Source organism: Entelurus aequoreus, linkage group LG16, assembly GCF_033978785.1.
Source record: "Entelurus aequoreus isolate RoL-2023_Sb linkage group LG16, RoL_Eaeq_v1.1, whole genome shotgun sequence".
NCBI classification, from domain to species: Eukaryota; Metazoa; Chordata; class Actinopteri; order Syngnathiformes; family Syngnathidae; genus Entelurus; species Entelurus aequoreus.
The window spans coordinates 29,842,963-29,855,923 of record NC_084746.1 but is presented as its reverse complement, the minus strand read 5'-3'; the positions used below and the strand labels follow the sequence as shown (position 1 = coordinate 29,855,923).

The 12,961-nt window shown below is 39.0% G+C and overlaps 1 protein-coding gene across 2 annotated transcripts in view; it reads left to right on the top strand.

Annotated features, from left to right (window-relative positions):
* Window positions 1-2,636: 2,636 nt before the first annotated feature.
* The window catches only part of rab6bb (RAB6B, member RAS oncogene family b), an 11,328-nt gene continuing 1,003 nt past the window's right edge, over window positions 2,637-12,961 (top strand). Inside the window, exons 1-9 of one of the 2 annotated variants that reach the window (XM_062022574.1) lie at window positions 2,637-2,671; window positions 2,863-3,212; window positions 8,609-8,667; window positions 8,896-8,949; window positions 9,642-9,747; window positions 9,846-9,957; window positions 10,035-10,128; window positions 12,683-12,749; window positions 12,934-12,961. The exon at window positions 12,934-12,961 is cut by the window's right edge and continues 1,003 nt beyond it. In XM_062022574.1, coding sequence (XP_061878558.1) covers window positions 3,143-3,212; window positions 8,609-8,667; window positions 8,896-8,949; window positions 9,642-9,747; window positions 9,846-9,957; window positions 10,035-10,128; window positions 12,683-12,749; window positions 12,934-12,961 — 590 coding nt within the window. In that variant the 5' untranslated portion in view covers window positions 2,637-2,671; window positions 2,863-3,142. Of the gene's footprint in view, window positions 2,672-2,719; window positions 3,213-8,608; window positions 8,668-8,895; window positions 8,950-9,641; window positions 9,748-9,845; window positions 9,958-10,034; window positions 10,129-12,682; window positions 12,750-12,933 lie in introns of those variants that run through there. The other variant, XM_062022575.1, reaches the window with a different exon arrangement.

Below are 12,961 nucleotides of genomic sequence, written 5' to 3'. Positions count from 1 at the left end.
TTCTATGTGTCATACTTGATCATTTTGCGATATTGCCATTATTTTGCTGAAAGGATTTAGTAGAGAACATCGACGATAAAGTTCGCAACTTTTGGTCGCTGATAAAAAAAGCCTTGCCTGTACCGGAAGCAGCGTGACGTCGCAGGTTGAAGGGCTCCTCACATTTCCCCATTGTTTAAACCAGCAGCGAGAGCGATTCGGACCGAGAAAGCGACGATTACCCCATTAATTTGAGAGAGGATGAAAGATTTGTGGATGAGGAACGTCAGAGTGAAGTACTTGAGTGCAGTGCAGGACGTATCTTTTTTCGCTCTGACCGTAACTTTGGTACAAGGGTTCATTGGATTCCACACTTTCTCCTTTTTCTATTGTGGATCACGGATTTGTATTTTAAACCACCTCAGATACTATATCCTCTTGAAAATGAGAGTTGAGAACGCAAAATGGACATTCTTTTATCCCCACGACAATACATCGGTGAAGCACTTTAGCTACGGAGCTAACGTGATAGCATCATGCTTAACTGCAGATAGAAACAAAAGAAATTAGCCCCTGACTGGAAGGATAGACAGAAGATCAACAATACTACTATCAGGAGACACCGAACCAAACACTGGACCTGTTAATGCTGTGCCGCCTGTCGAAGCCTAGCAATGCTGCTGATAACGACGCCATTGAAGCTAACTTAGCTACGGAAACTCGTCAGAGCTATGATAAAAACATTAGCGCTCCACCTACCCCAGCCCTCATCAACACCCGTGCTCACCTGCGTTCCAGCGATAGACGGCGTGACGAAGGACTTCACCCGATCATCGATGCGGTCGGCGGCTAGCGTCGGATAGCGCGTCTGCTATCCAACTCAAAGTCCTCCTGGTTGTGTTGCTGCAGCCAGCCGCTAATACACCGATCCCACCTACAGCTTTCTTCTTTGCAGTCTTCATTGTTCATTAAAAAAATTGCAAAAGATTCACCAACACAGATGTCCAGAATACTGTGGAATTTTGTGATGAAAACAGAGCTGTTTGTATTGGAATACAATGTGTCCCAATACTTCCGGTTCAACCATTGACGTCACGCGCAAACGTCATCATACCTAGACGTTTTCAAGCGGAAGTTTCCCGGGAAATTTAAAATTGCACTTTATAAGTTAACCCGGCCGTATTGGCATGTGTTGCAATGTTAAAATTTCATCATTGATATATAAACTATCAGACTGCGTGGTCGGTAGTAGTGGGTTTCAGTAGGCCTTAAAATCTGACGCCATGGTTCTCAGCAGGAAACCGATGGTTTGTACAGTCCAGGTAGAGAACGAGACTCTGTCCCAGGTGGAGGAGTTTAAGTATCTCGGGGTCTTTTTTACGAGTGAGGGAAAGATGGAGAAGGAAATCAGCCGGAGAATCGGAGCAGCTGGGGCAGTATTGCAGTCTCTCTGCCGCACTGTTGTGACAAAACGAGAGCTGAGCCAGAAGGCAAAGCTACAGTATCTACATTCCTACTCTCACTTATGGTCATGAGGTGTGGGTCATAACCGAAAGAATAAGATCGCGGATACAAGCGGCCGAAATGAGTTTCCTCAGAAGGGTGGCTGGCATCTCCCTAAGAGATAGGGTGAGAAGTTCAGTCACCCGGGAGAGACTCGGAGTACAGCCGCTGCTCCTTAGCTTGGAAAGGAGCCAGCTTAGGTGGTTCGGGCATCTCGTGCGGATTGATTGATTGATTGAAACTTTTATTAGTAGATTGCACAGTTCAGTACATATTCCGTACAATTGACCACTAAATGGTAACACCCGAATAAGTTTTTCAACTTATTTTTAGTCGGGGTCCACGTTAATCAATTCATGGATGCCTCACGAGCATCTACCTAGGGAGGTCCTGGTTGCACGTGCCACTGGGAGGAGACCCCGGGGCAGGCCAAGGACCAGATGGGGGGATTACATCTCCTCTCTGGCCTGGGAATGCTCCGGGATTCCCCAGGAGGAAGTTGCTAATGTTGCTCTGGAGAGGGAAGTCTGGGGATCTCTGCTAGAGCTGTTTACCCCGCGACCCGATTCCGGATAAGCGGTTGAAGATGGATGGATGGATGGGGACGGCGTGGCGTGGTTGGGAGAGTGGCCGTGCCAGCAACCTGAGGGTTCCTGGTTCAATCCCCACCTACTACCAACCTCGTCACGTCCGTTGTGTCCTTGAGCAAGACACTTCACCCTTGCTCCTGATGGGTCGTGGTTAGGGCCTTGCATGGCGGCTCCCGCCATCAGTGTGTGAATGGGTGAATGTGGAAATAGTGTCAAAGTGCTTTGAGTACCTTGAAGGTAGAAAAGCGCTATACAAGTATAACCCATTTACCATTTATGGATGGATGGATGCACTTATTTGCTATACATGTATTTATCCACCACACATGGAAAGCGGGTCCCTGAAAATAATGCCTACATTAAACCGTGTTCTAAAGCCTTTCAACGCGCCACAAATATACGTTACTTTTTTGTGGTGTGTAACAGTATGGTTGTGTATACTGTCAGGTTTGTGAAAGAAAATTGTCTTAAATTTTTTTTATAATTTTTTAAAATCGTTAAAACAACTTTGCTAAAGGTGTTTATGTGCGTTTGTTTGCTAGCAGGCTACTTCCGGGTTTGTGGGCCAAGATTGGCTGCGCCATTTTGTTTCTACCGAGGTGAGTAGGACTGTCCCATTCATGCCTAACGGTGGAAATCGTGTATATACAAAACAAGAACACGATATTAAATGACTTATCATAGCAATAACTCACAGTTTTATCGACGTTAATGTTGTTTTTTGTTAGCTACCCCCAAATACGCATTCCTGTTACTTGGCCATGCATAAGTAACGTGCGTTTCTGTCTAGTCCTCTTTTAGCTTCCAGTGGAGAGGAGAGAGAGAAAAAAAAGGTGAGGGACGGGTGGAAATAGGTGAGGTCGCGCATGCGCACCAGCCTCGCCCAACTGACAGGAGAACGCCGAGCTGCATCCTCCTCATCATCATCACTCGGGGTGGAGAAGAAGAGGAGGAATAAGAAGAAGCGCAGCCACCCCTCTCTCCTCCCATCACGACAAGGGAGACGTCGAGACATTTTTTTTCCCCGGCTAAAATAATCCGCTTTTTTCTCTCCACTCCACCCTGCCGTCATGTCAGCTGGAGGAGATTTGGGGAACCCCCTGCGGAAATTCAAACTCGTCTTTTTGGGAGAGCAGAGTGGTGAGTCACCCCCCCCCCCCCCCCCCCACTATCACATCATGCCTGTATATGTTCCACATCACGCGTGTAATCATGTTTAGCTAGCCTCTATTTGTCCTCATGTTTTGCAGTAAGGAGTAGGGAAGCAAGGGGTACGCATGCGCATTAATTGCACATTTTGCCCTGTAAGCCATCCATAATATGTAAAAAAAATGCGTGGCTCTTAACACATACTGCTGTTATTTAACCTTATTATACCATGTGGGGCGTCTAGATGTGCTGCAGTGGCCCATGCACAAACACAACTTACCTATTATTTCATTCTAATTCCATCCATATGCCTTTTAAATGCATGATAAAGCACACATATATGACATTATATTGTTATTTGTCCATGAGGCGCACTAATAAACAGTCCCCATGTGTGTCAGTTCGGGACACACCCAAAGGCTGCTGCCGTGTCTGTTTCTGCAGCCTTCAGACTCTCTCTCTGTCTCTCCCCCCCTCGCTTTTATTTCATAAATAAGCAAATAACAGCAGCATGGTGGACATTCATTACACAATATATTTACCAAAATGTGTGTGTAAAAGGTGAAGGGGAGTTTGTATGTGCCTTGTTTGTGATGTGATGCAGTGCTAATCGATAATGAGCCAACAAAAGCAGTTGCAGTGCATCACTTTAAAAGCATTAACAGCAAAGTGTGGAAAGAACCATGCATTTATATGTTGTATATTCTCAGGTTGTGTGTGTGTGGGGCCCTGTGCGGCAATGTTTCTGTCCATGGTGCTAAATGGAGGCCCTGCTGTGGCCACTGCCCATCATCCAAAACCTTTTTGTATGTATGTGTGTGTGTGAGTGTGCGTGAGTGCGTGTGAAAGAGGGGGGAGGCACTTAAGGGTGGACGCTTCTGGGTGGGAAGTCAGCAAAAAAAATGGGGCAATCAGGCCCAGCCTGAACCTCAAACTGCACTATCTGGCTTAAACTGGATGTCGTTACTTTTTTTTTACATACATATATATATATATAAGAATATATAACATGTTATGTTTAGGAGGAGAAAAAAGTCAGACTGTTAAAAAAAACAAAAGTTGCAAATATGTTACAATAGAAAAAAAAAAAAACTTTTGTGAAGGAGAAGAATTCAGGGACCAACATTGTAGTATTGTGTGACCTAAGTGACCTTTTAACAAGAATAAAGGTGTCAAAATTATGAGGAATACATATAAAGTTTTACAAGAATAAATATGCAATATTTACTAGACAACATCATACTATTAGTTAGGAGTGACCATACTTTTTCAGCAAGCAAGTTACTTATAAAAATGACCAAGTCGAGGTAATCTACCTCATATATATATATATATATATATATATATATATATATATATATATATATATATATATATATATATATATATATATATATATATATATATATATATATATGTATGTATGTATGTATGTATGTATGTATGTATATATATATATATACAGTATATATAATGTGTGTACATATACATACATATACATTTATATACATACGTTAGGTCAGGAAAAAAACACAGAGGCTATATCATCCCTACAAGCCTGTTTCGCAGGTTTCCCTGTTATTGATTTTATAAAATCAATAACGTATATTCCGCTCTACCCTGGTATTGAGTACTGTATAACGGATAAACCACAAAAACCTCAATTATACATATATATATATATATATGTATATATATATATATATTAATATATATATATATATATATGTATGTATGCACTGTTGGCGTTAACACACTTTTTGTGTCTTTTTTTACGCATTCAAATCAGAAAGACGCGCATTTCCGGAAGGTTTTTTTTTGCCGACCCTGCCTTCTCCGGGTCAAAACTTTGGTTTGCTTATTTTTTTTAATCGATTATTGCTTTCCGCCGGTGTTTTGTTTTGTTTATATTTGCCGGGTCAATTTTCCGTCCCCTTTTATTGCGTTTTTATTGGTCGACTTCAAAGTAATGAACTTTCCGGTACAATTTCTTACATTTTGAGTCACCTAAAGTTTTATCAATTCCAAATACCGCATTTCCGGTATTAGGACCCCCGCGTGTTATTGTTTTTGTCATGGCGAGCAATAAACCCAAGAAGCGAAGCTTCAATGAAAAGTGGCTTCAGGAGGCACTTTTCAGCTAATGGCTCACTTATGAAGATGCTTTGCACGCCATGTAAACGGGCTAAGAAAAAGAACACCTTTACGACCGGGTGCACCGATTTTCAAAGATCCAGCCTCACCAGGCACCAAGAAACATGTCACACCTTTCCTGCTTGTCGGCTCCCAGACCGTGGTCGAGGAGCGCAGGGGAGACGTTCCTTCCAGGGCCGATGTATGTCGGGGGTAACTGTGGAAGGGAAACAAATCATCCACTTTTCCAATACCACATTAAAGGGGTCATATTAGGATTTTTTCTCTATTTAAAAAAAACAAAACACTTCATTGTCTTCTACATAACATATAATGATGGTTCTTTGGTGAGAAAATTGCATAGATTATGTTTTACAGACCTATTTGTAAGCCATATTTTTGCTCCCTTTAAAAACAAACTGTTTTGAGAGGCAAAGTTGTCAGATGCAAATGAACCCCTCGTCACCACGCCCCCTCACGTTGAGTCAGCATTTGCCCCCGCCCGGCAGAAATGTTTTGTACTTTTTTAGTATTCTTGCTTTTATGGTGTACTTTTGAAAAGTAAGGCACTTTTTAATTCAGATGAGGCTGAAAGTTAGAGTCAAGACTTGCACTCGTTAAAGAATTAAATACATTTTCCTTCATCGTTTTTCATCGTCGACATGATGTTATAGCACATAAATTTACCTAAATTTAAATTGGCTGAGTCACGCAAGGATGTCTGGGTAAATGTCTACCATATGGATAATCCACTTGAACAAAACGTTACACTTGAACAAAATTACAAACGACCGTTTGAAGGAAGGCAAGATTGTTTTATAAATATCTTTGCAACGCCTCCATGGTTGGATTTCAAATTTTCAGTACTTAAGCAGATCCCAAATACACATAATATTACATATTACATACAATATGTAAAAAAAAGTTGTTTTTGCATGATAAGTCCCCTTTAAAGTGATATGTTTTTAGCTTCTTATTTGTCAAGCTTCCAGCAAGAAATACATTGAAGGCTAACTCTGTAGCTTGCTAGCTTGTGGACGCTAGTTTTCTGAGCCCCCTATTTTGTTAGCTTATGCAGGATAGAGGAGCACTTTCATTGTAAAGACAGGAACTGTGCGGTCGGTCTTTACAGTTTTGACAGCAGGTACGGCGAGAGAGTCTGTTGAAATAAAAAGTGCTTCTCGCGTTGCTGTCAGTTGTTTTTAATTCATTCTTTCTTTTTTTTGTCCTGTCCAGCCACTCAGGCAAATCATATTGTTGATGTAGATGCCCATATTTTCTCTACAGATTTACTTGGCAAAAGAGAAGTGTGGGATACTTATCTTGTTGCCTTATTTGTATTTGACTTTATTACATGGATTTATAATAATGTTTGGCGCAGCCGAACCGGAGCAGGAGGGGATAGAAAGAAGAAAAGAAAAATAATACAGAGGGGAAATTGCGGGGACAAGAGGGGGATAAGACAGAGAGACAATAACAACAACAACAACAACAACAACAACAACAACAACAACAGAATAACATCATGAAATACAATATGTACAAATATGATATGAAAAGTGATAGCAGACAAGCAGTTAGTGAAGTAAATATTAATAACCCAGGAATGACAATGAACATTATTACACTACATATGGAGCAATAAAAATAACAATAGAACTAGCACTATTGATAATGAATAATAACAATAATTACCTCTATTATCAACAATACAATTGTTTCAAATGCAACAATACATATATGTAATGATAACTTAAATTACAAAAGAAAGCAAATAAATGGAGGGGAAGAAAGAGAAGTGAACTGTATTAACCCTGTAGATTGTTATTGTAACAATAGGTTAAGCTTTGTCAGTGTGCCGTCTTTAACCCAGTTTCCCCTAAGGAATCAATGTTAATATATGTTTGATGAAACATGATTATATGTATGAGTGTATGTATGCATATGTGCTTGTATATGTACAGTATGTGTATATGTATGTTTGTACAGTGAATGTGCGTGTGGATGTATGTACCGTGAGTGTGTAAGCATATGTATGTATCTTTTTAATTCATTGTGAGCTCGCAGCAGCAAGCGTTATTTCACAAGATCGTCGGATGCTGTAAATGTCAATCAAGTGAAGAAAGTGACGCCATATTGAAGATTAATGATAGCTCATTTTTAGGTCTATTTTGTTTTAATGCCTGGCTGGCAATCGACCTACACATCCTCCACGATTGACCGGTAGCTCGCGATCGACCTAACAGGCACCCCTGCTATTAGGAGACAAAAAAGTCACCAATTTTGAGTTGTTTTTATTGAAAATGTTTTACAATTTTATAAGACAAAATTATAACTGAGTAAACGTATTAGTTTTATGCAAATTGAGTTGCTATATTTACAAAACTAAAGGGTTGTAGTCCTAAATCCTGATTATATGAGCATTATGTTATGTTATGTTATGTTATTTTCATTTATTATGCGCCCCCCAACCAACTGTTACATCAGCCCGGGGCTTTAATACTAACAAAATTATAATGCAATTACATACAAAAATGTCATATCATAAAAAATGTATAATGTTATCAGAATAAAAAATATTTTACAAAACGAAGTTGCAATAGTTAACAGAAAAAGGTTGTAGTCATAAAATTAACACCCCTTTCAAATAAAATCCTAATTCTATGAGCATTTTGTTGTAATACAATACAAAAATTATATTATCATTATATAAAAAAGATCATAATTGTATAAGAAAATAATATTTTTACCAGAAAAAGTTTATAAAATCGTAATATGACCCCCCCCTAAAAATAATCTAGTTTTATGAGCATTAGGTTGTAGTAAATAAAATGTTATGATTATATAAAAATAAATAACTATATTATGAGAAAATAAATCTATTAGTACAAAAAATTTTATGAGAATGAATTTGCAATGAATGAATTTGCAATATTCATCAGAAAAAAGTTGTGAAGTCAACATAATTGTAATATGATTCCCCCACCCCCTCCCCCCAAAAAAATACCAGGGTAAGCGGGGAAAATGTTAGAATTTCATGAGTTATGAGAAAAAGGTCAGAATTTAATTAGAATAATGTCCCCAAATAATGGACATTAAGAATAACTTAGCAATATTAATAGGAAAAATGCTGTAACTTTGATGATCCTTTTCAGTTTGGCCCTGATAATATACAGTATTTTTTTTTTAACCAATTGTCACATTTCCTAAGCCTAATATTGGAAACTAACAGTAACTTCAATGTTCTATTGCAGTGGGCAAAACGTCTCTCATCACCAGATTCATGTATGACAGTTTTGACAACACTTACCAGGTGAGGTATTAATAACAAATGAATATTATGTGGTTCATGTTGCAAAAAATGCATCACCATTATATTCCAATCCTTTCCATGTTATTGTGCTGCAATTGTATCATCACAATAAGAACGTGCTTTTATCTCTTCCTTGCCTGGCTGATAAAGTCTAGAAGAAAGCAGATTTACCATTTTAGCTCCAATCCATTGTTCAGCTGTTTATCTTAAGTCGTTTTTTCTCTTTAGGCCACCATTGGTATTGACTTCCTATCAAAGACCATGTACCTGGAGGACCGAACGGTAAGAAAAGTAGCTTTTACTTGTAAATTCAATATTTTAGCTAGGAGTGTTTTTCCGCTACAATTTCAATAAATAATGTATTGATCAAAAATTATAAACAACTTGTTTAATTCTTGTTTAATTGTGTAATTCTTCCATTATCCTTATGGTGTCTCTTGGTTGATTGGCTAGGACAGCGGTTCTTAAACTTTTTTCACCAAGTAGCTCCTCAGAAATCACTTGGCTCTCCAAGTACCAGCATAATGACCAACATTAAAATACATTAGCGTAGAAGGCCTAAGTATTCATTAAGAACAAGCCAGAGGTTTTATTTAAAAAGTATATTACATTTTTTTTGGCACTGTAACATTACATACAGTTTAAGCAGTTACACTGTGTTTGAAGGTAAGAAAATAAAACACTGTACTTTAATCAAGTGATTATTTGGCGTACCATTAGATGGAACCCGTGTACCACTAGTGGTATGCGTACCACACTTTGACAATAACTGAGCTAGGACAAGTCACATGGTTCTGCTCTATAGGGAAGCATTTCAACACAGTTACTTGCGAATGGGGGAGGAAAATGACAACAAGCACCCTAGTTTGCCCTCATTTTTGACTAATCCGTGACTGGATTTAATTGCTGCTCTCTTTATCCTTAATTATATGTATTTATCTGCACAGTGTAATCATTGATGTTCACATCTGTAGGTAAGGCTGCAGCTGTGGGATACAGCGGGACAAGAGCGCTTCAGGAGCCTCATCCCCAGCTACATACGAGATTCCACAGTGGCCGTGGTGGTCTATGACATTACAAGTGGGCAGCTTGTTTATGTGGTGTTCGTGACTGTATCGACTGTGTGTCAGCATGAACAAAAAGATCATAAAAGTGTCCCGGTGCATGTGCCTCCGCAGACGTCAACTCATTCCAGCAGACTTGTAAATGGATCGATGATGTCAGGACGGAGAGAGGAAGCGACGTCATCATCATGCTTGTGGGGAACAAGACAGACCTGGAGGAGAAGAGGTGACGTTATTAGACAGTGGAGATGCACTGTTTAAATTTGATTTGCAGGGTTCTGAGAATCCGCTGTTCTTCCGCAGGCAAATCACTATCGAGGAGGGCGAGCAGCGAGCCAAAGAGCTCAACGTCATGTTCATCGAGACCAGCGCCAAGACCGGCTGCAATGTCAAACAGGTGATTACTGCACCTTTTCACAGCCCCACCAAAGTGATCCGCTCACATAAAACACAGGGCGTGCATATGTTATTAATAATATTTACGTGACTTAATATACAATGGAACCTCCATTTACAGCTAAACTTTGTCTATATCGATTCAAGTACTTTTTAAAGCAGCGTCAATTTGCCATGCAATAAAAAAAAAGGCACAATAATAAATGCTAATAACGCGCACATTGAAATTAGGCCCCAATGCTTGGGTATCGTAAGATTGAACAAACAATCTGATAGATAGCTAACATGTTAGGAATTAATCAAAGATACAATACTATACATTGAGTCTATTACAGTGCTCAAACTGCCATCAGGTAATCAATAGTCAAAATACCAGTGTGCAGCTTTTTAACCACATCATCACAAAATGCTTAGATTTTGTGTTTTGTTGTTTGTTTTATTGTTGCTATTTTATGTTTTTTTTTTATATACACAAACAAGGTAAATTATTTTTTTCAGCATTTTGCCTTTCCTTTCTTTCAAATGGACAACATTTTATTAGTCATTTTAATTTTTGTAACAGCTGAATGAGCAGCACATTTACAGTATAAATCAGGCATGTGATTTGAACTTAATGAAAAAGACTGAAAATAAGCCGGGGGTCTGGGAGCCGCAGGTCCCCAGCCAGATCCAGGGACAAAGGGGGCATTAGCTAACTTCTTTTATCCGAATAGCCATTTGTGATTCATAGCATGAAATAACACATTTCTTGCAGTCATGTTGTTTATGTTTCAAAATGATTCAACTATTCAATGTCAAAATATAAACAGTAGAAATAATGAACAAAATGTCAGCGACTGTCTTGTTCTAAAACACCAATGAAAATTTAATGTAGCATTTATACAGACTCTACTATAGCAAAAGTCATCAAATGTCTGCCACAATCATGTGTGTTCTGAAATGTGTCTTCCATGTCGAGAGCAGTTTTGATTTGGGCTTACAAGGTAAACAACTCAAATACATACATTTGTCCAAATGTGGCCAAGTGGACGCATTGTGGGTTTCCTGGGCGTCGTCTACATCGCTAAAAGAAAAATCTAAGGAAGAGAATCCCCCTGCCATCTTCCACTAGTTTTTTAAAATATATAAATCGCCCGCTTGAACATTTCCTCTTCTTTTCTCCGACTCTCGTCGTCATTTGGGATGTGCGTGTCTGTTGTGATTTCCCTTCCTGGTTCAAGGACCTACCCTATCTTGAAAAATGGAAAATATTGTTTTATATTTTTACAGAGATAAAAAAGACGGATTTCCGACTATAGACGGAAAAATCACATGCTTGATAAATAAATATTTAGGAATTAATTAGTCATCATTGGTGACGGTAAGGGTATGCCTAAAATAACTTAAGCTGCATTTAAAAGTCGATGGAAAATTAGAGCCATTCGCTTTATAATCAGACTAGTCGACTAATCGTGGTGATAGTCGATGCCTAGTCGACTATCAAAATAGTTGTTAGTTGCAGGCCTACTGCCAACACAAGCACACATACAGAAGTCTCTTTGGTGGTCTCACAAACGGTCAGAAATCCCTAAAATCTTTAACTTTATCATCCACATTGCTACAATAAAAAAAATAAAATAAAAAAGTAAAATTGACTTACTGTACATAAAGCTGATTGTAATCCTGATTAACATCAGCAAAGTCTTTTTGTGAGCTGCTCCTCATGGAGCACACAAAGAGAGTAGGGATCCAAAATGGGGGAGGAGGCACTTAAAGGTTGCGACGCTGAGAGAGGTAGTTTTTCTACTCTGTTGTGAAAATAAGTCCACTTTAGCATCTTTTGCCGGAAATGTCTGTTCTAATCACATTCAAAAAACTTGCTGTGGCAGGAAGCCGACTTTCTCAATCACTTTATTACAAGCAAGCACAAAATGGCTGCCAGTGGGACACAATGAATGAATGAAGCGTTCGTACACATAGACACTGTTATGCACAGAGAGGCATATTTGGCTTGATCTAAAAGTTCGTAAACTGAAAAGCGCGCACATAGAGGGGTTCGTAAATCAAGGTCCGATTGTACGAATGTGTAGCCATTTTGAAATAGCAGTATTACAATATTGTTTATATGCAGCCATGTTTGTGTTCAAAAGTATGCTAATTACACATCTCCACAATCAAGGGAGCCCTCGAGCAAAACATGTTGATTCGTAGTCTTTACTGCCAACTCAAAACATACACAAACTTCAAAATGGTCATTCTGTTGTATTCCATTACTGTACTAGAGTATATTGTACTATAACATGAGAGTATTTGGATTTTTACCCTTGGTGATATTTTTTAACATTGTTATCCAATGACTGATAAATCCCAGAATGCACCACGAAGCCCTTAAGCACTTGTTTAGCTTGTTTGAGACATACCAGTTGTACATTTGGCATATTGGAAACAAACCTTACAATTTGTTATTTATTCATTTGGGCTCCTAATAAATTAATGTTTACATGTTAAGCAGCGTAACACAAACTATTTGCTTTCACTGTATTTTTAATTCTCATTTATGTCTCCTCTGTGCCAAGCTGTTTCGTCGGGTTGCAGCAGCTCTTCCCGGGATGGAGAGCTTGGACGACGCAAATCCTGAAGGCAGTATCCTTTGATGAGAGAGGAATGTTGGCTTGTTGTATTTTTAATCTCTGGAGTGTTTTTTTTTGGCTAGACATACTGTAGTTGCCATCATTAATGAAGATCACCAGGTAAGTGCACGGCCACAGGGCCATCTAGGGGATATTTAAAGAATTACACGTCACTTCCTTAACCAGAGCCTCCTCAGTGATTGACATCAAGCTGGACAAACCAGC